Source organism: Petaurus breviceps, unplaced genomic scaffold, assembly GCF_028583685.1.
Source record: "Petaurus breviceps papuanus isolate PSGF00001 unplaced genomic scaffold, PetGlider_PUasm1.0 229, whole genome shotgun sequence".
NCBI lineage: Eukaryota > Metazoa > Chordata > Mammalia > Diprotodontia > Petauridae > Petaurus > Petaurus breviceps.
This window is the reverse complement of record NW_027185903.1, coordinates 28,907,825-28,929,974: the sequence shown is the minus strand read 5'-3', so window position 1 is coordinate 28,929,974 and position 22,150 is coordinate 28,907,825. Positions and strand designations below refer to the sequence as shown.

The window sequence follows — 22,150 nt, the reverse complement described above, 5'->3', positions numbered from 1 at the left end:
ACTACAAGCTCAATGAATTAATAGTGATGTGGCAACCAAAAGAGCCAATGTGACATTACACTGCATAAGAAGACAGTGTACAAAAGGTAGGAGGTGATAATCACAATGTATCTTCACTCTAGTCAAAGTACTGGGACCAGTTCTGGGCACCACATTTTAGAAAGGACATTGGTAAAATGGGCAGTGTCCAGAAGATGGCAATCAGAACAACAAAGTACTTTAAAATCATGTTGTATAAGGATCATCTGAAGGGGCTAGGAATATTTAGTTTGGGGAAGAAGGTGTGATGTAAAATAGAGATTAGACTTGTTTTACTGGTCCCTGGACCAGGACTAACTGCTGAAGGTACAAGTTGCAGAATGCATATTTCAAGTTTCATGGATTAATTTCCTTGTTCTCAGGAAAATTTTCCTAACAATTAAGAGTTAACTGAAAGTGGAGTGGAATGCCTTAGGAGGTGTGGGGGTTCCCCTCCTCACTCTACATTTTTACTCCGCATTTGTCTCCACCCCCCCCCCACTATACATTTTTAAGGAAAGGTTGGGCAAGCACTTGTTGGGTAGTTTATAGAGAAGATTCTTGTACGTGTATGAATCGGACTACACTTCTTGTGGACCTTCCAACCTTGAGATGAGTCTGTGTCTCAATACCACCACATACCATATAAAACCTATTCTTTTTGAAAGATGTACAAATTATTGTTGGGTCAGCTTGGATATTCTGAAGAACTGGGTTTTCAGATGCTTTCATCTCTATAGTAGTTGCAGAGAGATGCTTCTTGGCTACCCCTTGGAACAAAGCCAACTGCATCACCCTAATATTTTCTTGCTTGCCAAGTATACGCACACACCTGTAAAATATAAAAATATATTATTTCAAAGTAAAAGTTAGCTTTAAGTGACATAAGAATTTATATGGGCAAAAATATAGAAGTAATTACTCTTTATCGTATAAGTGACTGATGAAAGATAAAATTACTGTTCTCTTTGTCTCTCACACCCTCCTAAATATCTAAATTTTTATTCAAAGTCCCAGGTACTGCCACTTGCTGTTTTATAAAAAGCTCTGACTTTCAGTTGGGTAGTTTTTAATCTCCTTTCATTCTAACTTCCCTGTAGCCCTCTAGGGTTTTTGTATGCCAAGAACTGCAGTATAAACTACTTTATATGCAGGAATGTATAGAGTAGGATTTTTTTTCATAAGACATACTTTTCATTCAGTTAACAGTATCTGATTGTGGCTAGTCTGCACTAAGAAGCTGACTTTTTGCACAAAAGGCTTCTTGTGGTTTCAAGCATTTTAACTTCTGACTTTATTTCTAGCAGGCCATAATGCTGAATTCTGTGGTTAGGAATTTTGGCAATATAGTATATGAAAAGTTTATTTACAGCTTAATTTAAATCAATATGCCAAAGACAGACTGAAGCTTGTTTTTAAAAGAAAAACAGAAAATAAAAAATCCAAAGTCTAAAATATGAAGCATATCCTCTTATCTTTGCTTTTTACTTATTGTGGATGGAAAATTTTTACATGAGATTATGCACAACAGGAATACCAGAAAGGGAAGTCATAACATTCGGTTAAGTTTAGGTATTTGGTCTCTGTGCAAGCAAAACTCCTATTGTTTTCCCTGAGTAAGAAAAGCATGAATGGACCCCCTTCATGTCAGTTTGAAAACATAAATACAGTAACAATACTTGAAGTACATAAAAAGGAAACATAATTTATATTAAGACTTACCGGTTTGTTTCTACATTTATGACTTTAATGCCTAGCATGGTTCCATAGAGCACAAAGTGTCCAGTTTCATCAAAAATTAAGTTAATTAGCCTCACTGCATCCACCTTCTCCAACTCACGCTCCACAGCCATCCGCCGTCCAAATTCCATGTCTGGTAGTTGTTGTCTCATTTGCTGTAACTCAGTAAACATCTACGAAACAAAATAACCATTTCTTATGGGACGGCAATAAACAAAGAAGTCTTTATGGCTTGTAGCAAGCCCTGGAAGTTTACTTTTTTTCTTAAGAGTTTTTTTTTTTATAAATAAAAAGTATAAACTGAGCTTTAGGGTAAACATATGCTGTGGTAGGTTCAACATAACAAGAATTAGAGAAGCGGCTAGGTGGCACATTGAATAGAGCACCGGCCCTGGAGTTAGGAGGACCTGAATTCAAATCCAGCCTCAGACACTTAACACTTGTACTAGCTGTGTGACCTTGGGCAAGTCACTTAACCCCAATTGCCCTGCCTTCTCACCTCATCCCCCCCCCCCCCAAAAAAAAAAGAATTAGAATTGACCAGTTTATAGATGAGCATCCTGAAGCACAGCAGGCTTAAATGATCTACTCAGGGTGACTTAAGACACCCAGCTTGATATGACAACAGACAATACTGGACTTGGAGTCAACATAGAGAACAGTTCAAATTCTGCTTCTGACCCTAGCTGTATGACTGAGGTTGCTTAAGTTCTCTGCACCAGTTTCCTCAGGTACAATATGGATGGATTAATAGTTCAATTACTTAATTACAGATTTTCATAAGCCTTAATGTGCTACATTAATATTAGCTATTATTATATGACAATTGATAATAGAACTTGAGTTATTTCTGTTTCAGAATCCAATTCACTGCCCTATTCACTAAAATATGACATAAACTATTTCTTATGGATGTGGTTCGGTTATGTATATATTTCCTTTAGATAGGTTTTTAACCAGAAGAAATTTCAGAAATAGTAGTTACATCTAAACCACTGCTTCTCAAGTCCTTTAGTTTGGGTTGGCAGATACAGATGGATATCCTGGCTTTACCCTTTGCCAGCTTCCCGAAGGACACTACAGCCTCTGATCACTTTTCTATTCTCTGGCCAATCAGTGGACAGTCTACTGCCAAAATAGCAAAGTCTCATAATAGCTTTTTACTGCAGTTGGAACAATCAGGCAGCAGATATAGAGTTTCCTTGGCACAGACTAGCATGGGGCTCTAGTCTTTTTCGTTGCTACATGAATTATTTTAAAATTAGGTACCAAAAATTTTTTTTTAAACTCTTTCCTCATCTCCTCACTCTGCCCTTTTCTGGAAGCTGCTCCTCATAGTTTAATGGAAATAGGAAGGGCAGCAAAAAATAGAATTTCCCAAAGCTGAAATGAATGAGGTATGTGTATTAGGCTGGGAGCATGAGTGAGGACTTGGAGTATCTTATAAATTCAAATCAACCAGCCCTTATGTCTAAGTGTTGAGCTAGTGTCTGTGACCTTGGAGGCAGAGGGAGAATGGCACTTGAAACCTGAGTACTCATTTTATCACTTAGGTAGTCAGGGTGATCCAGAATAATCTGTTCCTGCTCCATTATAGCCTCAGGTCAGGGTTAATTGGTATAAACAACTGTGGTACAGTGGAGAGCTGGAGAAGTCTTAGTATCTTGCTTCTATTTGGTCCCACAAAAGCCTTCATCAATGCTTATCCACTCTACAATTAGCAAAAGATGTATCTACTACTAGGTGCTTTTCTCCAGGCTTCAAGCTTTACATTGTAAATGTAGGATATTTACATATTATAAATTCTGTAATACCTAATGTAAATTATACTCCCCCCCCAATCTGTGCATCGTCCCCATACTTCTTTTAAGAACAAACCAATTTTTTTTCTTTCATAGCACTTTATGGTATACAAAAAGCTTTGTGCACATTATTCCACTTGATTCTTCAAACAACCCATTTTATAGTGAGGCTCAAGGAACTCAAGTAGTTTGCTCAGATTATTCATGTAGCCAGTATACAACTAAAGCAACATTCAAAACCAGTTTCTTGACTCCACATTCTTTCCATTACACCATTCAAACAATTGTTTAAACTTCAATTTTTTTTTCCTATTAGAGAGTCCCTGAGAATAGTTATCTTACTGAGATAACCCATCAATGCTGCAAGTTATCAGGAAATCACTAAGGAACATAGGTAGCAGGCACAGTGAGGGATCTGTAAATTCTATGTTTGAATCCCACCCTCCAGAATCTATAAGCTCTATGACCTCAGGATCAGAGATGGAGCACTGAAACACAGGCAAGCTCATCTTTAAAACAGGGATAACAACACCGATACAGCATGTAGCTCACGGGGTCGATGTGAAGATGAAATGTGGTCCCAGACAAGCTTCTTTAGGAACTTTAAAGTGCTCTATGTAAGCTGTCATTCAGACATGTCACTGGTGTTGTTAGATTTCAAGTAACAACCAGCTGGCTTCACTCTTAACAGTTAAAGGAATAGCAAAAGGGGAGATTTTCTTCGTTAAGAGAAGATCATGCATTTCATTTTGGTGTTTTCTAACTGTCTGTCTACAGATGACTTTGGCAGAACACTCACACCAGAAACCACATTCTCCATCTGTTACCATTGGCAACCAGAGTGAAATCTCAATGCTTTTGATAAGACTCCATGACAGATATAATAAGCATACAATTAACTTATCCCCAAAACTGTACTGAAGACATTGTTATATTTTAAACAGTAATACTATAAGAAACTAGCTCTAATATCCTTAAACATTTTAAGGACCAAAGAGTTTACAGCATAGAAGTAAGGGTTTTTTTAAATTTTGTACTGAGAAAACCTTTTTCTTCTCTAGCTAATCCCTACTTCCTATCTAACAAATGCACGTCTGTATTCAATAAAAGAGTACAGATGGGTCCAGTATAAATCATAAACATTACTACAAAAACAGCACTTTACTACATGCTACTCCCACTCTCACCTGGGGGCAATCACTTTCACCTGCAATTTGCAGTGAAGGTGTGTATCTGCAGGCACGGAGGCAGTTGCCCCATAAGTGCTCATGGAGTATGACTATTAGAAAGGTGGGGCTTAGTGGTGGCTAGGTGGCATAGTAAATAGAGCACCAGCCCTGAGGTCAGGAGGACCTGAGTTCAAATCTGACCTCGGACATGTAACACTTAGTAGCTGTGTGACCTTGGACAAGTCACTTAACCCCAATTGCCCTGCCTTCCCCCCCCCCAAATAAAAAAAAAGATTAGAAGGGGCATTTAGATTTGGAGGTAGAATAACTTGGTTCCAATTCTTGGTTCTTTCTGTAACCAGCTATATGACCCAAGTAAGTCAGTCAGCTTTTTATTCTACGGATGAGTTTCCTTATTTACAAAATGAGGCCATTTAAATGTATTAAATGGTGCTCTAAAGATCACTTGGCCCTAAAATTCAGAATGCATTTGAAAAACTCCGATTTTTTAAAGTATAGAAATAACAGGTAAGGGAAGGTAGGTGGCTCAGTGGATAGAGCGCTGGGTCTGGAGTCAAGACCTGAATTCAAATCCAGTCTTACTGTGTGACCCTGGGTAAATCACTCAACCCTGTTTTCCTCAGTTTCCACATCTATAAAATGAGCTGAGGGAACTGGCAAACCACTCCAGTATCTCTGGCTACCCAAATGGAGTCATGAAGAGTGAGAAATTTATCTCACTTGGAAACACAGTTCTGTTCCTGTGTGACCTTTAACGAGCAAGTCACTTAACTCAGTTTCCTCATTTTTAAAATAAGAGGAGTCATTGAGAACCTTTTTTAAGCCAATAATCTTATGATTCTGAAAAGGTAAAATACATACCTATTACTTTTTGGAACAGATTGTTCTAACAAAGCTAGCTGAGTTAATTTCTATAAAACCAATCCTGGTGTTTTTTTTTTCAGTTTCTATTAGAAAATCAGAGATATATTTCCATAACAACAGTCTTCTAATGGAATAAATTAAAAATTTCTTACAAGTAGTTTACTAAGAAGTATAAAATCCCAAAGATGCTAGTAGGGGGGAATGGCTTTTTAAAGTAACTGAATCATTGCCAGATGCATTTATCAACTGTAAAGTCAAATTAAAATTAAATGGACTTACACTTAGTGATTCATCAAAGACTCTCATGAGTTTCCCAGTCAAAAATCTGAAAATCCTAACTTTTCTATCTGAACCAATAGTAGCTATCTTCTTTCCATCAGGTGAGAAACATATGCTGGTAGGATAAGCCTTACATTTTGCAAATTCATATAAGTCTGTATCAGTTTTATACTCCCAGTTCACATTTTTGGGGAATTTATATTCATGGGGAGGTCCAGTCCAATATTCAATCATTCCAGATTTATCAGAAGACACTACAGCTTTGTAAACCGGATTTAGCCGTATCTGAGTAAGGGGGGATGTATGGAGCTTGTCAAAAATATGAAGTGGTTTATTATCTCCTCGACCATCATAGATGAATATTTTTCCTGTGCTCTTCTCAGAAGCAGCAACAGAAGATATGGCATCCCCAGGGCAATAAATCCATTCACACTGTCCAGGAAAATAGCTGAAAAGGGAGAGAATTAGGAATCAGGAAATATAATTAGTGAACACCAAAAATAACTACTACCTCAACAACTGCCATGAACCACTGACTCACCCAGTTTCGTCTTGGCTTAGAAACATCAAAAAATGGTATTTCAAGATCTTGGACTAAATCGGAGAATATACTGGGATTGTGTCATATAAAATATGCATAAAAACCACAAACCTGAAATGGCTGGTGATTTCATAAACCAAAAAGAAAGAGTGCTCTCTTACAGTATACTCTTTTCCCAAACCCATGAAGGGGCTGCATTGACAGCAGTGGGTATTGGGTTTCCAAAAACCAGACCCAATTCCTCAGAGGGATACTAGAAGACTCTTATCCCATAATTCACCCTAGCTCAGACCCTATGGCAATGACTTGCCTCATAGAGCCAGGAGTTAGTTTCTACTACCACATGATCTTCCCAGAATGCCATTTCCACCAATTTTGTTGACTTCTGACCTGATAACTGGTAGAGAGAGATTAACTATAAGGTAATTTGGGATGGAGGACACCAGCAGTTGGGGGACTGGGAAAGGTTTTATGTATATCAATATGGAGACAGAGTGAAGAGGAATGCATTGCGGATATAGGGGATGTAGCATCATGTTTATGTGAGAGAAACAGAAGGCAAGTCTGATTAATCAGAGAATACAGGAAGAGTCATATCCAATGAGGACAGAAAGAGGCCAGGCTATGAAGGGCTTTAAAAGCTACATAAGAGTTCCTATTTTATCCTTGATGCAATAGGAAGCCACCAGAGTTGATTAAGCAGTCATAGAGTCAGATCTGTGTTTGAGGAAAATTAGTTTAGCAACAGGGATGGACTAGAGCAGAGACACTTAAGGCATGAAGACCAATTAGGAGGCTAGTGCAATAAGAGTCTGGTAGCTATGTGAATAGAGTGAAGGGGATGGATGGAAAAAATGTTGCGGTGGTAGGAATGGCAAGACCTGGAAATTGACTGGCTATGTTGTGTGAGGACTATTGAGGAGTTGCAGATAATGCCAAAGTTATGAATCTGGATGGTGGTGCCTTCAACAGAAATAGGAAGTCTGGAAGAAGGGTGGGTTTATGGGAAAAGATGATTCAGTTTTGGATGTCAATTTCAGGATTTCTTAAGGACATCCAGTTTAAAATGTCTAATAGGCAACTGGTGATACAGGACTGAAGGTGAGGGGAGAGACTGGGACTGCATACACGTGTGTGTGTGTAGAAGTATAGATATACATGTGTATAGATATAAATATCTATATAGATCTGCAAATCATCTGCATAGAGATGCTAGTTAATCCCATGGCAGCTGATGGCAGTTACTGAGAAACTGTGCAAAGGGTAGAAAAGAGGTAGAAGGAGGGAACACCCAAAATAGGAGACATGATGTTCATGATGAGCCAGTAAAGACACTGACAATGGTACATAGTCAAATGGGTAGGAGTCGATCTAGAGGAAAGTAGTGTCTAGAAAACGTGGAGAGGAGAACGATGCTCAACTTCTTCATTTTATAGAGGAAAGACAGCAGAGAAGGTAAATGATTTATACTGGTCATAAGATAGCAGAGCTAGGGCCTACCCTGCCATCTCTCCTAGTATCGTCAAATCTCTCTACTCTCTTCCCAGTCTCAAGCCTCCTGTGACCCCTTCTTCTTCCCCCAGGCTCTCAGGAGTCCTAATCTGTCATTACTCCTCTTCAGCCTTAGTCTCTTCCTCTCCCATATTTATACCCAAGACATATGGCTTTCCGGGAAAGGCTCATCATTTACATTCACCTTCCCCATCACTGGCTGCTCATTCTTTCATATCCCAGAATATCCTGAGCAAGGAGGGAAGAGGATTGCCCTTGCTGATCATACCAAGAAGGCACTTTGAGAATGACCTTGCCCTCTGCAGCTTTCCTCTCCAAAGATGCACCTCCTTTGCCTATCGTTATGCTGTCTACATCCTTGTTGCTCTTCTTTAACACCCTGCAGGTTGCTCTCCCTCAACTCAAATATCTTCCCATCTACTTTAACCCGGGAACTTCCAAATTCAAGTCTTCTCAAACACCTTAGCCTCCTATTTCATCAACTTCCTCAACTCCAATGAAAGGGGGAAAAGCAAGACAACAAGTGCATATCTATCTGTACCTGCCTGCCTGTCTGTCTATCCATCTCCCACTACATTCCAGGCACTGTGCTAATAAGGGAGTATGTGTATGGCCACACACGTGCGCGTGCCAGGCACTGTGCTAATAAGGGAGTGTGTGTATGGCCACACACGTGCGCATGCCAGGCACTGTGCTAATAAGGGAGTGTGTGTATGGCCACACACGTGTGCGTGCCAGGCACTGTGCTAATAAGGGAGTGTGTGTATGGCCACACACATGCGCGTGCCAGGCACTGTGCTAATAAGGGAGTGTGTGCGTGGCCACACACGTGCGCGTGCCAGGCATTGTGATAATAAGGGAGTGTGTGTATGGCCACACACACGCGCACGCCAGGCACTAACTGCGAATCGCTTCACAAGTATTATCTCATTTGATCCTCACAGTCCTATGAGGTAGGTGCTGTTATTATTCTCCAGACCTTCACTTTAATTCTGCCATCTTTAGGGATCATCACACTACAGACTTCAACCTTGAACTTTCCAATTCTTCTCTCCCAGCCTCCTCCTCTAAACCTATTCTCTATCTTCACTTTAACTATCAGCGCATCCTTCCTTTCCTGCCTTCTCAAGCTACTTATTCTGGCCTCATTTTCCCCTTTCAGTTTTGGGCTTCTATCTGAACAATCCAACTGTACACTGTCCTTCCCTTCTGAATCTCTTCCCATATTGATATTTGAAACAGGCCAACTCTGCACCCTGAGTCATGCACTCCTCTTGCCTTATCTTTTACTAGTGAGCTGTAAATGCTGCTAGACAGTGGCAATACATCATGTGGCTGTCCACTACAAAGTCACATTCATAAAACTCAATGGGGCCTTCACCAATGCATGGCAGCTCTTTTATTCTTCACTGACACTACCAGGTTTTCTGTAGAAACTATTCCAAATCTTTTTCACTTTCCTCAGTGGAGAAGACCCTACCTTACCAGGCCTACCCTCTCCTCACTTGACAGATGACCTCAATATCTTTTTTTTACAGAAAGAAATCAAGGTTATTTGTCATAACCTCCCTTATCTCCCCTACTCCAAAATCCCTCATCATCACAACTCATTCTAGGGTCTGAGGAAGGGGTAGCCTTTCTCCTTGCCAAGACTAAATTCTTTCCTTGTGGCTTTGATCCTGGTTCCTTTCTTATTTCTTCAGAAACTAGCTTGTCTCATGGATCATTCCAACTATTTCCCTCACCTTCAGTCACTCGTTATCAACTGCTTCTTTGTCCCCTGCCCACAAACATACAGAGGACTATTCCATTTTTCTTAATTTCTACTAATATTACCTTCATTTTTTAATGTCTCTTCCCACTAGCCCACACAGAGTCAATCCACAGATTTTAAAAGGAGGAAAAAAAGCAATTCTGTAAAGCTAACCAATATATCAACTAAGTCTCACAATGTATGCGACATTCCACAGCCAACAGTCCTTCAAGTTTGCAATACTCTGCTGCACGTTCTCAGCTCATCCAGATACAGCTTCCTGGTCCCTAATTATACAACACCACTTTAGAGTCTGATTCATTTACACTGTTGTAGACAGTGTTTACTGTTTTTCTGGTCCTTTTTACCTCCTTTTAGATAATTACATACACATCTGCCCATGATTCTATGAGTTCTTAATATTCACCAATTTTTATGGTAGAATAGTATTTCACTACATTAATATGCCACAATTAGTTTAGTCAGTTGGTAGGGATATTGTTTATAGTTATTTGCTATCAGAGAAAACAAAGCTGCTATGCGTATATGATATCTTTACTTTTGTCTTTGGTCTCCTTAGGATGTGCGTGGGGGGTGAGGGGGTAGGGGAGCTGTGTGTAAGTAAGATCTCTGGGTCAAAAGTATGGCCATTTAGTCCCTTTTTTGAGCAAAATTCCAAATTGATTTCCAGAATGGCTGAAACGAATCACAGCTCCACCAACACTGTATTAGTGAGCCAATCTTTCCACAGTCTCTCCAACACTGGAAATGCCCATCCTTTTCATGCTAGCAAGTACTACCAAAGAAATGAAAGAGACAATAAATACCACCAGAAATTAGGATGACTAAATACGTGGGATTTGGAATGCAAATACACAGAAATGACAATCTGGAAGAAGAAAAAATAATAATGCCATTAAGAGAAATCACGAACTCCATAATAATATTCTGTCTCAAACACAAGATGGACAGAGACAATTTAAGGATATAGGCCTTCCAAGAAAAATGTGACAAGTCAAAAAAACCTAAAAATCCTAATGTCAGAAAAAAAAATACATGAAAATTGCCTAGAACTTCTGAACACAAAGTAACAACTGAAAGAATCCATAGATTACCTCCAAAAAAAATCCTAGGCTACAAATTCCAAGATACATAGTGGTTAAATTTAATGATTCCAATGATAAATTCTACAAATGACCAGGGAAAAGACTTTCAAATACAGCCAGGTCTTGATTAGAGCAAACAATAAATCCCCTGAAGTGATCACATGTATTTGAATTCACACTACTCAGTTATAATTATGTAAAATACTGTAACTGGTACCAGTCCAACTGAAATATGAGGGGAAAAATCAGTGGAAATAGAGATGCCTTTAAGTAGATTAAGCTAAAATAACTGGAGACAAATTAAGTACTCTATTCGTAGAATAAGGGGGGAAAATCCTAATTTGACAAAAAACAGAGACAAATGAAGAAAAATATAAACCTAAATGTCATAACTTTTAAGTAATCCAATAAAACAAAAAAAAAGTGACAACTGGATAAGAAAACAAAACTACAATCTGTTGCTTACATTAAACATATTTTAAAAAGCATGTAAAGAATAAAAATGAGGGGCTAGAAAAAAATTTACTATCAGGTGAATTAAAAAAAAAACACCACGAGTTACAATTGTATTAACAGATAAATAAAAAATAAACATTCACAACACAAAAAGGAATAAACAAAGAAACTACATTATGCTGAAAGAAACCATAAACAAATCAATATCAATATTAAACTCATAAAGTAAACCCCCATATTACCCCTTTGCAGAGGTGGGAGATACAAGTGTTGTATATTGCATTGATTTTCAGACTTTTGATATACTGATCAGTTATGCTAATTTTCATCTTCTTTTTCTTTATTTTTGCCTTTGAAAAATACTATTTTTTACATGGGATAAATCTCTTGGAAGTGGAAGGGGAGAGATACCAGTGGAAACTGTGGTGATGTAAAAGACCCAGAGACATTAATACAAATTTATTTAATCAACAAAAAAGATTGCAATGAGGGCAGAGACAATTTTGTATCTGAAATGTTTAGCATAGTGTCTGGTGCACAGTAGGTGCTAAATAAAGGCTCACTAATTGATTTTGCACTTCTCTTATTCATGGTTTGGTGTTCTGGAACAATATTTTACATTGCTAATAGCGTATTCTTTTTAAAATTAATTTCTTAAAATACATTTTTTACTGTTTGTTTTTACATCACATACATTTCCCAATTGTATTCTTTCTCTTCTTCCCAGAGAGCAATCCCTATCACAAAGAATAAAAAAGAAGGGGAAAAAAAGTCCTGCAAAATTAACCAATACATCAAAAAGTCTGACATTACATGCTATGTTCTACACTTACAGGCTGTCACTTCTTCAAAGAAGCAAGGGAAGAGCCTTTCCCTCGGTCTTCTTTAGGGCCAAACTTCACAGCATTCAGTTTTGTTGTTTTTCCCCCCCCATTTATAAGGTACTGTCATAATTATATATTTATATATAGTTTTCTTGGTTCTTCTTTACTTCATACAAGTCTTCTCATGATGCTCTGTATTCATCATTTTTATAGTACAATATAGTACTATGTCACAGGTATAAATTCCAACTTGCTTAACTACTCCTGAAATGATAGGCTTCTACTTTGTTTCCAGGTTTTTACTACTACAGGAAGTACTGCTATAAACATTTTATTACTTATGGGGACTTATGACAATCACTGGGTCAAAGAGTATAGACTTTTTAGTCACTTTATTTGCATAATTCCAAATAGTTTGGGTCAATTCACAGTTCTACCAAATGTATCTTAGTGTGTCTACCTTTCTGAAACCCCTACAATCTTTCCATTTGGGGTCACCTTTGCCAATTTGCTAAGTATGAGGTATGAACTAGTTGTTTTGATTAGTGTTTTTTATTATTAGTAGTTTGGAACAATTTTGCATATGGTTGTTCTTTTAAAAACTTTTACTACATCTCCACTGGTCTTATATATCTGTTAATTTCCTATATATCATAGATATTGCTCCATTATCTGAGATATTTAATGTAAATCCTTCCCTCCATTTTGATATTCACTTTTTACCTCCACTGATTTTGTTCATATAAAAGCCTTTTAGTTTAATGCAATCATAATTTCCTATTTTATCTTTTGTGATCACTCCTACCTTAAGTTTAAGAGTGCTTTCCCTAGCCACAATGAAAAGGTACCTGATCTCATTGTCTTTAATATTTTTATAGTGTGATTTTTCATATTTGCATTAGACACATATTTTAAGCTTATTATAGTATGTAGTATAAGATGTTTCTCCCTGCTTTCCAGTTTTCCCATCAATAATAATAGTAATAGTAATAGTCTCTAATATTTTACCTTTGACCTTGCCATTCCTCCCAACTTAACATTCTATATATTTTTTCCATTTCATTAACGAATTATTAGAAAGAGTTATCTATACTGTGTGATCATTCCTTTTGCTTCCCTTGCTGGTGCATCTTCCATCTTGACTCCAGCTCAAAATGAGTGTCTCCTAAGGCTCTTAAGTGGTCCCTTTTTTTCCCCCTACATTATCCCCTTTGTTGATCTTATCTATTCATAGGGTCCCTATTATCTTTAGTCAGCTAACTTCTAAATCTTTATGGCCATCCTCCCTCCCTCAAATATCTATCCTAAATTCAAGCCCTACCTCCCCTACTGCGTGATGGATGTGTGTGCGCATGCATGCGTGCGTGTGAAGCTCAACATGTTCAAAACTGACCTCATCATCTCCTCACAAACTGGTCCCTCCTCCAAATTTCCATTTCCTTTAATGTTACCACTCTCCTCCTAGTTTCCTGGGCCCTAACTGCAGAGTCAATCCAGTCTTTCCTCTTCGTCCCACATCCAGTCACTTGCTAAGCCCTCTCAATTCAACGTCTACAACTTTTACATCTACCACTTTCTTTCCATGTGATCCTAGTTTAGGCCCATGCCAACTTCTGCTTAGACTTTTTTTTTTTTTAAAGCAATCGGGGTTAAGTAACTTGCTCAAGGTTACACGGCCAGTTATTTCTGGGTGTGGTGCTGAGTATCTCAGGCTGGATTTGATCCAGGTCATCCCAACACTGGAGCTGGTGCTCTTACTCGCTGAGCCACCTGGCCGCCCCTAAGCAATTGGGGTTAAGTAACTTGCTCAAGGTTACACAGCCAGGTGTTTCTGGGTGGGTGCTAAGTGTCTGAGCCCGGGATTCGATCTCCAGGTCATTCTGACACTGGAGCCGGTGCTCTTACTCGCTGTGCTACCTGGCTGCTCCTGCTTAGACTTTTATAATAACTTCCTAACTAGTTTGTCTCTTCTCTCCAATCCATCCTCAGTACAGCTGCTAAAATAATCTTCCTCAGGTACAGGTCTGACCATATCACTGACCTACTCAAATACTTTCCTCGGTCCTTACTGACCAGTCCTTACAGAGAATTACAAAATTCTCACCTTTAAAGGCCTCCATAGACTACTTCCAACAAACCTTTACAATCTTATTTCCTAGGGGCGGCCAGGTGGCTCAGCGAGTAACAGCACCAGCTCCAGTGTCGGGATGACCTGGGGATTGAATCTGGGCTCCGACACTTAGCACCACACCCCGAAATAACTGGCCATGTAACCTTGAGCAAGTTACTTAACCCCAATTGCTTATAAAAAAAAAATACAATCTTATTTCCTATTATTCTCCTTTATGCATTACACATTCCAAACAATCTGTTTCCTGACCTAGACATTCCATCTCCCATTTCTATGCAGAAAAAGTCATCTCTTTTGCCTGGAATCCATGCCTACCCTTAACTCTACCTTTCAGAATCCTTATTTCCTTTCTAGATTCAGCTTGGGCATTTTCCCCTCCATCTTCTCCCTAAACTCCACTGCTAGTTTTTTCTTCCTCATCAAACTACCTTGGATTTACTTATATAAGTATTATGTTGTAGGTCTCCAGTAGAGCGCAAGCTCCTTAAGGGTAATAACTGTTTTGTTTTTGTCCAGCACACTCTCTACAAAGTCTTACTGTAACACCTCAAAGAAGTCAACCTGGGTTCTGAAAGCATAACTTCTAGAAGGTTCTACAGTTCTAGAAAATATCTGAGTGTGGCCTTGGCAACTTGCTGGATATGAATTTCTGAAGACCAACCCAGCTAAGTACAAAAAGGTGCATTACTATCAGAGTGATTACTTAATAATGAATATTTTGTTCACAAAAACTCAAAAAACAAAAAACTGTATGAAATTGCCTTCAGTCCTGTAGGGCCCCCTTCCTCTGCAGTGATAGGGGAAGAGGAGAAGAAAAGAGGGCAGCTGGTGGTAAGAATCGCAACATTTTTAGAACATCTATAAACTTTGACAGGTAACAGTACTGTAAATATAAGATCCTTGCCCAATGATCAAGAAATGGAGATACTGCCCAAGGAGATTAACCAATCTTGACATACTTAATGACTCCAAGTTTCCCAGAGAAACAAAGACCTATTTAAAAAGAAAAAAAAACAACCTTCCAAAAATGTTTTGTTATGACAGTGAGATATGGAATATAACTTTCTTCCAAGAATTAGAAATTAATTTCACAGAGGGCAATTGAGAGACTCATGATCGGAATGAATAGATTGCAATATTTAACTAATGAGGAATTTCAAAGAAGAGAAGTAAAAGATGTCATAGGCAGGAGTTGCAGAAGATGAATTGCAATGGAACTCCAAAAATCAATGAGATCACAGATCTGTTTGAATATTTGAAGAGCTCCAGGACATATTAGTTATGTTTGTTGAGATAAATAAACAAAATTTTATAGATATATGAAATTAACTAAATACAACTTGTTATAGTAAGGAATTTAGTACAACATGGGTTTTCAGTGTATATAACTAAATGTGGCTTTATTCTAAGTACCAGAAGAAGCTCATTAGGAGACCATGATAGCAACTTCCTAAAAGAGCATTACAAGTATATTCCTATTAGGATATCACTATGTTACGTTATCTTAAAATAACTTGGAAGAGGGAGAATAAAAAAGTTGAACTGATAAAATATGGTTTACAAAACTTATTTCATAGATTTCTTTTTTTAGAAGGGGAAAAAAAATTCAACAAGACTCACCCAAGCTTCAGCATGTTGATCATGTCAAAGTTCACCACATCAAATACCTTCATTGCTTTGTCATCACCAACAGAACAGAATAAGGCTCCTTCAGAGCTGACTGCAATACCCTCAATGACTCCTAATTCATTAAATCAAATTTTAAAATGATTCAAGAGAAAGAAATGTAAAATAATGCTATCTAAGGAAATGAGCAAAGATAAAAATGGATCAATAAAAGGAAAATGGCTTACCCAGATGACTACGAAAATGTTTAACAAATTCAATTCCTTCTTCTACTTTCTTCCAGAATTTGACATGTCCATCATGACTAGCAGTAATAATAAAATCAGTCCTGTGTACATAAAACAAAAAGTCAATTATCAAAACATATTGGAGTAAACAACTGTATAAGGGACCAACAATTCATTAATATATTGAGTTCATTCTTCCTAACAAAAAGCTTAGTACAAATGCCAACCACTCTGGCTTTATATATATCAAATATTTGATGAATTCATACTTGTTAGTTTCTTCTCCAGGGGCTTGGAGTTAAGACTGCAACAAGGTTTTGAAAAAACAAAACCAAACAAATCTGCTAATTTGCACTAGTTTCTAGAGTTGCTTAATGCTTTAATGTCCGAGTACAATTTTAATAACCTGTACTCTCAAATATGATAGGAACCAGAAGGACATAAAGGAAGACTTCAGGTTGGTGAGACATCAGAACCTCAAAAAATTTAATGCAATTCAATTAATATTTTAAATGTCTCCCACGTGAAAGTCACTGAGCTAGGTTTTAGAAACAAAGGCTGATGACAAGGCAGTGGGCACAGGGGCTTAAAAAAGGGATCAGAGGGATTAGAGGGCAGGGGACAGTGTGTACCCTAGTCTGTCTGGAACTTGGAGCTAGTGAGGTAGGTTGGATTCAGACTGTGGAAGTCCTTGAAAAGTTTTAAAACAAACTAAAAAGATTTACACTTTATTTGGAAGGCACTAAGTTCTAATTCCATATAAAGCAAAATTCAGTAGAACACATATCTACTTTGATCCCATATAAGGGAGTTTAGTTCCTGAAATACCCAATGGATCTTATTAAAAGATGGTCTTCCGAATATGGAATATGCCCAGAGGAAAGAGTTCTAACTAAACTTCAGTATACTCTGCAACTGCACATTAAATTTTTACTACTAGAGAAAATAACAATTTATTTGAAGTGTAGGTAAGAGGTGAATTCTTGTGGTTATCTTGATGTATTCAATATTCTTTAGCTATAAGCACACTTACAAACATATACATTTGAAAATAAGGTTTTCCTAGGATTTACAGATTAATGGGGCTGTAAACTTTTATACAATTATTTCTCAAAGTGCTCTAAGTGTAGTAAAAAAAACAAAACCTAGTGCTATTTATCATTAAAAGTTAACATTTCCAATAAATCTCTTACATGGGCAAAAAATAGTCCAAGAATTTCTTACTTGGTGCATACAACATGTGTAATAACATCTCTATGCATGTAACTGCGTTCATACATGGAAGCACTGGGAAGATTTTCAAGGTATACACGTTCAAATTCAAGAACTGGAAAAAAACAAAAGCAGTAGTTTAATGTTTTTTCTTTGTCAGAATTTAATTTAAAGTTCTTCTTTGGTGGAATTTTAAATTTGTAATCCCTACAGTCAAAATTCTTACTTTCTACTGGACTTACAAACAATGTCACAAGCAAACAGGTCAACTTGATAACTAGAATGAGGTAAGGCCAACTTGTTTCTCCTCTGTTGACTTTGGTTCCTTCCTCTGAAGCTACTCATAGTGAGTCCCATGGCTTCCACACATCTGGATTTACAGACATATTTCTGACAAAGTATGAAATCCCCTAAGTATTAGTATTTTGGTGGATCCACCTTTGAAATAGACCAGTTTTCCTATGTATCAGAATATTTTTTAGTCTTATCTCTAGTGTGGATATTACCAATCATCATTTCATTTCCCACCTGCACTCCTCTAAACTCTGCATTCTTCATTCCTATGTACCAGGTAACCTCTCTCTACCCCTCTCCCTTCCAACTTCCCCCTCTTCTTCTCAGCTTCCTTTTGTATTGTCCTTCTCTTTAAATTGTAAACTTCTCAAGGGTAGGTACTGTCTTATGCCTTTCTTTTATCCCTAGCTGCTTAGCACAGTGCCTGGCACAGAACAGGCAACAGGCTCTTAATAAATGTGTACTGACTAGGCTGCTTATCTTCTTCTACAATACTCTTTCCCTTACTAATCTCATCGATTCACTTCTACACAGTTAAATATCAAACCTATTTATCTAGCTATAATTTTATTCCTAAACTCCAGACCTACCTCACCTCCTGGCCATCTTCACCTGGATATCTAAGTGACAGTTCATATTCAACATGTATTTTATCCCTAAACCTGCCCCTCTTTCTAACTTCCCCATTTCTGTTGAGGCCGCCACCATAATCCTAGCTATTTAGCCTTAAAATCTGAGGGTTGAAAACTTCACTCTTTCTTTTTCCTCACCCCCAACAATTTATTCCCTTTCATGCACTGTCCATTTTAGTCTAACTGACCTGCTACCATATACAAATTCTCTCACCTTAATGCTTTTGAACAAGGGATCCCCTATATCTGAAATGTACTCTTTTCCTGGAGAATGCCTAACTTCACAACACAGCTCAGGGGATCCCCTGAGACTTTCCTGACACAAAGGCCTTTCCTGATGCCCTGCACTATAACACTTTCTCTTCTGAAATTACTGTTTTATGTACATGTTTATCCTCCCCCAAATAGAATATAAATTCCTTGAGAGCACACTCAAGCACAGCTTATAATGGGTACTCAAACTGACCCCAACTGCCTGCCAAGCCTTACATAAATATCTTTGAGATATCTTTGGACACAATATCTTTGAGAGCTATTCCCTTCTATCCAATTCCAGAACCCCTGAACATCCATATCAGCCTCCTAACTGACTTCCCTGATTCTAATCCCCCCCCCATTCAAACCACTCTCCACACAGCTATCGAAATCATCTTTCTACTCATGTCACTCAAGTACCTTCAATGGCTCTCTATTACTGTAAGGATAAAATACAAATTCCTCAGCCTAGTACTTAAAGGCCCCTACAATATGGCTCTAGCCTATTTTAATAGCTTCACAACTCTACTTTGCAGTCCAACTGGACTACTCCATGTATTCTCATTTTACAGATAAGGAACTGGAGGTTCAGAGCTTGGGTGACTTATCCAAGGTCACAGAATAGTAGAGTCAAGATCCAACTACAAATCCTCTGACTCCAATATAGTTTCCATTGTACTACACCACCTCCACTATAAGTTATATGTCATATGCTCCCCAGTAAAAGCACTGTGAAGACAAGTACTTTGATTTTTTTTTAATCTTTTTTCTCCTTGGCAGTGAATGCTTTCCCCACCGGTAGGTGCTTAATAAACCTCTGATAAATTGAATGTGCTGAATTGCCTATGAAAGATTTCACCGACCAAACTATGAACTTACTTCATGAAAAAAGGTCTGAGGGAAATGACATTACAATAATAAAGTCTCATTAGGTCTTAAATTCTGAGCCTATTGCTATCTGCAGGAAATTGAACTCCACAGTTTCACTGAAAACCAACTCAGTAAGATTTTAACCAGCAATAAAATGGAGAGTACTATTTTCCTGAACTTTACTATATGAAACTAAACATAAAAACATGTTAAAGCACTGAATTTTTAAAAAAAAAAGAAGTAATAAAATAGAGCTCACACTACCTTTGCATGTATTGTGAAATCTTGCTTCCTTTCTCTGAAAGATATTTGCTTAAATTTCAGCAATCAACTGTCACCACCAGATAGTCATATGGCAAAGAATTAATTTACAATCACTTCTTAAATGTGTACAACTACGTCAATTAGGAGCTTAACTCATGTAAGCTGACATTTCAGTTTCATTAATTTATATGAATAACTTCTTAAGGGAGACAACCCCTAAGGAAATTGTGTATGATTTCACTATTCAAGTACCCTATCCCCAAATATCTGAAACTTAAGTGATTTGATCATCCAAAAATTATTCCAAATTTTATGGTATTATTCTGAAGTACTATTCCAAAAGTTATCCCTGGATTTGTCAAGATTTGTTTTCTCTAGGCTCTTTTATCAATTGCTAAAAATAGTATTACTAAGAATATCGAACTCCAAATCATCCACATTAACAGAAATATAGGAATAACATGAGCAAGTGAGCTAAACCACTAAATTTTGGCCAAGAATTTCAACTCTTTTCAAAAAACCTTCTTTCCAACATAATACATATATAGAGGAGGAAAGGGCAAGAGGTACTACTAGGGATATTTGGCCTGGAAAAGAAGTCTTCAAAAGCTATGACAGTTACTTAAGTATTTGTATCAGAGTCTGATAAGCAGCAGCTAGGTGGCCCAGTGAATAGAGCACCAGCCCTGGAGTCAGGAGGACCTGAGTTCAAATCCAACCTCAGATACCTGATATACTCACTAGCTGTGTGAACTTGGGCAAGTCACTTAACCCCAATTGCCCTGCCTTCCCCCTTCCAAAATGCAAAAAAAAAGACTGATAATTAATAACAATAGCAACTAGCATTTTTATTGTGCCTATGTGCCACGCCCTGTGCTAAGAACCTTACAAATGTGATTTAATTTATCCATCCAACACTGCAAATTAGATGCTATCATTATCCCCATCTTACAGTTGAGGAAGATGAACAGTGGCTTGCCTGGGGTCAGTAAATGTCTAAGGCCAGATTTGTACTTGGGTCTTCCTGATTCAGCATTCTATCTAGCTGCCTAGTTGGATTAGATTTGCTTAGCCCCACTGAACTGAAGTAGAATCCATGAAATGTTACACAGAGAGAGTATTAGGTTTGACGTAAAGAAAACCTCCTAACAATTAGAGCTATTTGTGTGGGGGAACACTCCTGTAATCTCTGCTACTGAGGATGCTGAGGCTGGTGGATTGCCTGGGTTTAGAAGGTCTTAGCTGAGGCAGAGCTAAGCCTCATCAAAGGATGACAGCACTGGATGGCTCCAGCATGTGGGAGATGACCAACGGGGAATCACTGAAGGCTTGGGGAAGAGGGAGGAGTGATGCAATAAAGTGGTACATAAAGAAGGTAAACCAGCACCGGTAGTGAAGGATGCCTGGGGGACAAAAAAAGTTTATCAAAGGGGTTGTTTCAACAACACAATTGCTGTGTAAATCCAAATAAATGTATCAAAAATACCATTTGTGACCTAATTTGCTGGGTGCCCTTTAAAGTTACAGCTTGCTTCCACGGTATCAAGTACTCTTTCTTATGCATAACTCCCCTTACCCTCCCCCCACCCCCCATGCATCACAACTGTTTGAAAATGCTTTTGTATTTTAATTTGGAGCATCCAGAGATCACGACCGTAGGCGGTTTTGAAGGGCTCAGTAGACCTACTAGAGACCACCCACAGGGGCCTAGGAGGGGACGATCCTCCCAACGCCCCCTGCCTCCACACCAGGTCAGGCCCCTGGGGGCTTCCCGCAATCTCGAGGACTCCCTCTGGCCTCCTGGCCCGCGGTTGGTACCTTTGCGCTTCTTAGCCTGGACTGCCTCCACAGGCAAAGGCCCGACCCACCGCTCTTCATCCTCTTCCTCCTTCTCTCGGGACACTGCCACTACTAGCGGCGGCTCCTCTCCCCCGGCAGCAGCCTCTTCCAGCTCTCGACGTTTTTTTCTCTTCGGCTCCATTCCCCAGCTACGTCCTTCGGACGCCATCATGCCAGGACGTCCTGGGGCCAGCGACCAGGCCGCCCCTCTCGACCAGGGCCAAGTCCCCGTCGCGCTCTGATGACGTAGAACGACCTCCTTCCCTTGCGGGATTGGTTGGCGAGGAGCCCGGATTGTGGCCAATCACCGAGCAGCGCGCGCGCTTGGGACCTGAGGACAGGTAGCTTTCTCCCGGTGCGGAGGGGGTGAGGGGGCTGGGGAGGGTTAGCCTTGCGCTCCCGGCGGGTGGCGGCCCGGCGCGGGAAGGGGTGGCGAGGGTCGGGGGAAGGGCGTTTCGAGGAGATCACCACTCCCGAAGGAGCCGGGAGAAGAGCGTCCCTCTTCTCGCTCCCCCGCCCCACTCTGGTCTGCATCCCCGGCTGGGGTGGGCCGTCTTCCCCCACCCGCTCAGCCCGGGCTTTCCAGGCTCCGAGCCTAGGTGGGGACGAACGGCGGCAGAACGCTTTGAGGTTGGTCTGTCCTGAGCAGTGGTTTGGAGCTAGGAAAACCTGGGATGCCGCCCTGCCTTGTGACCCTGAGCCGGTGGCTGACCGT

General features: G+C 39.1%; 2 protein-coding genes across 4 annotated transcripts in view; one reads left to right on the top strand and one right to left on the bottom strand.

Annotated features, from left to right (window-relative positions):
* PPWD1 (peptidylprolyl isomerase domain and WD repeat containing 1) overlaps window positions 1–21,703 on the bottom strand; it is a 33,280-nt gene extending 11,577 nt beyond the window's left edge. The window contains exons 1-7 of the mRNA XM_069096415.1: window positions 21,415–21,703; window positions 17,294–17,396; window positions 16,070–16,170; window positions 15,837–15,957; window positions 5,894–6,341; window positions 1,741–1,931; window positions 661–850 (exon numbers count right to left, since the gene is read on the bottom strand). Coding sequence (XP_068952516.1) covers window positions 661–850; window positions 1,741–1,931; window positions 5,894–6,341; window positions 15,837–15,957; window positions 16,070–16,170; window positions 17,294–17,396; window positions 21,415–21,607 — 1,347 coding nt within the window. The 5' untranslated portion in view covers window positions 21,608–21,703. The remainder of the gene's footprint in view (window positions 1–660; window positions 851–1,740; window positions 1,932–5,893; window positions 6,342–15,836; window positions 15,958–16,069; window positions 16,171–17,293; window positions 17,397–21,414) is intronic.
* The window catches only part of CENPK (centromere protein K), a 33,704-nt gene continuing 33,226 nt past the window's right edge, over window positions 21,673–22,150 (top strand). Inside the window, exon 1 of one of the 3 annotated variants that reach the window (XM_069096426.1) lies at window positions 21,673–21,776. The gene's annotated coding sequence lies outside the window, so the exon portion shown is untranslated. Of the gene's footprint in view, window positions 21,791–21,919; window positions 22,066–22,150 lie in introns of those variants that run through there. The other 2 variants (XM_069096428.1, XM_069096429.1) reach the window with 2 other exon arrangements.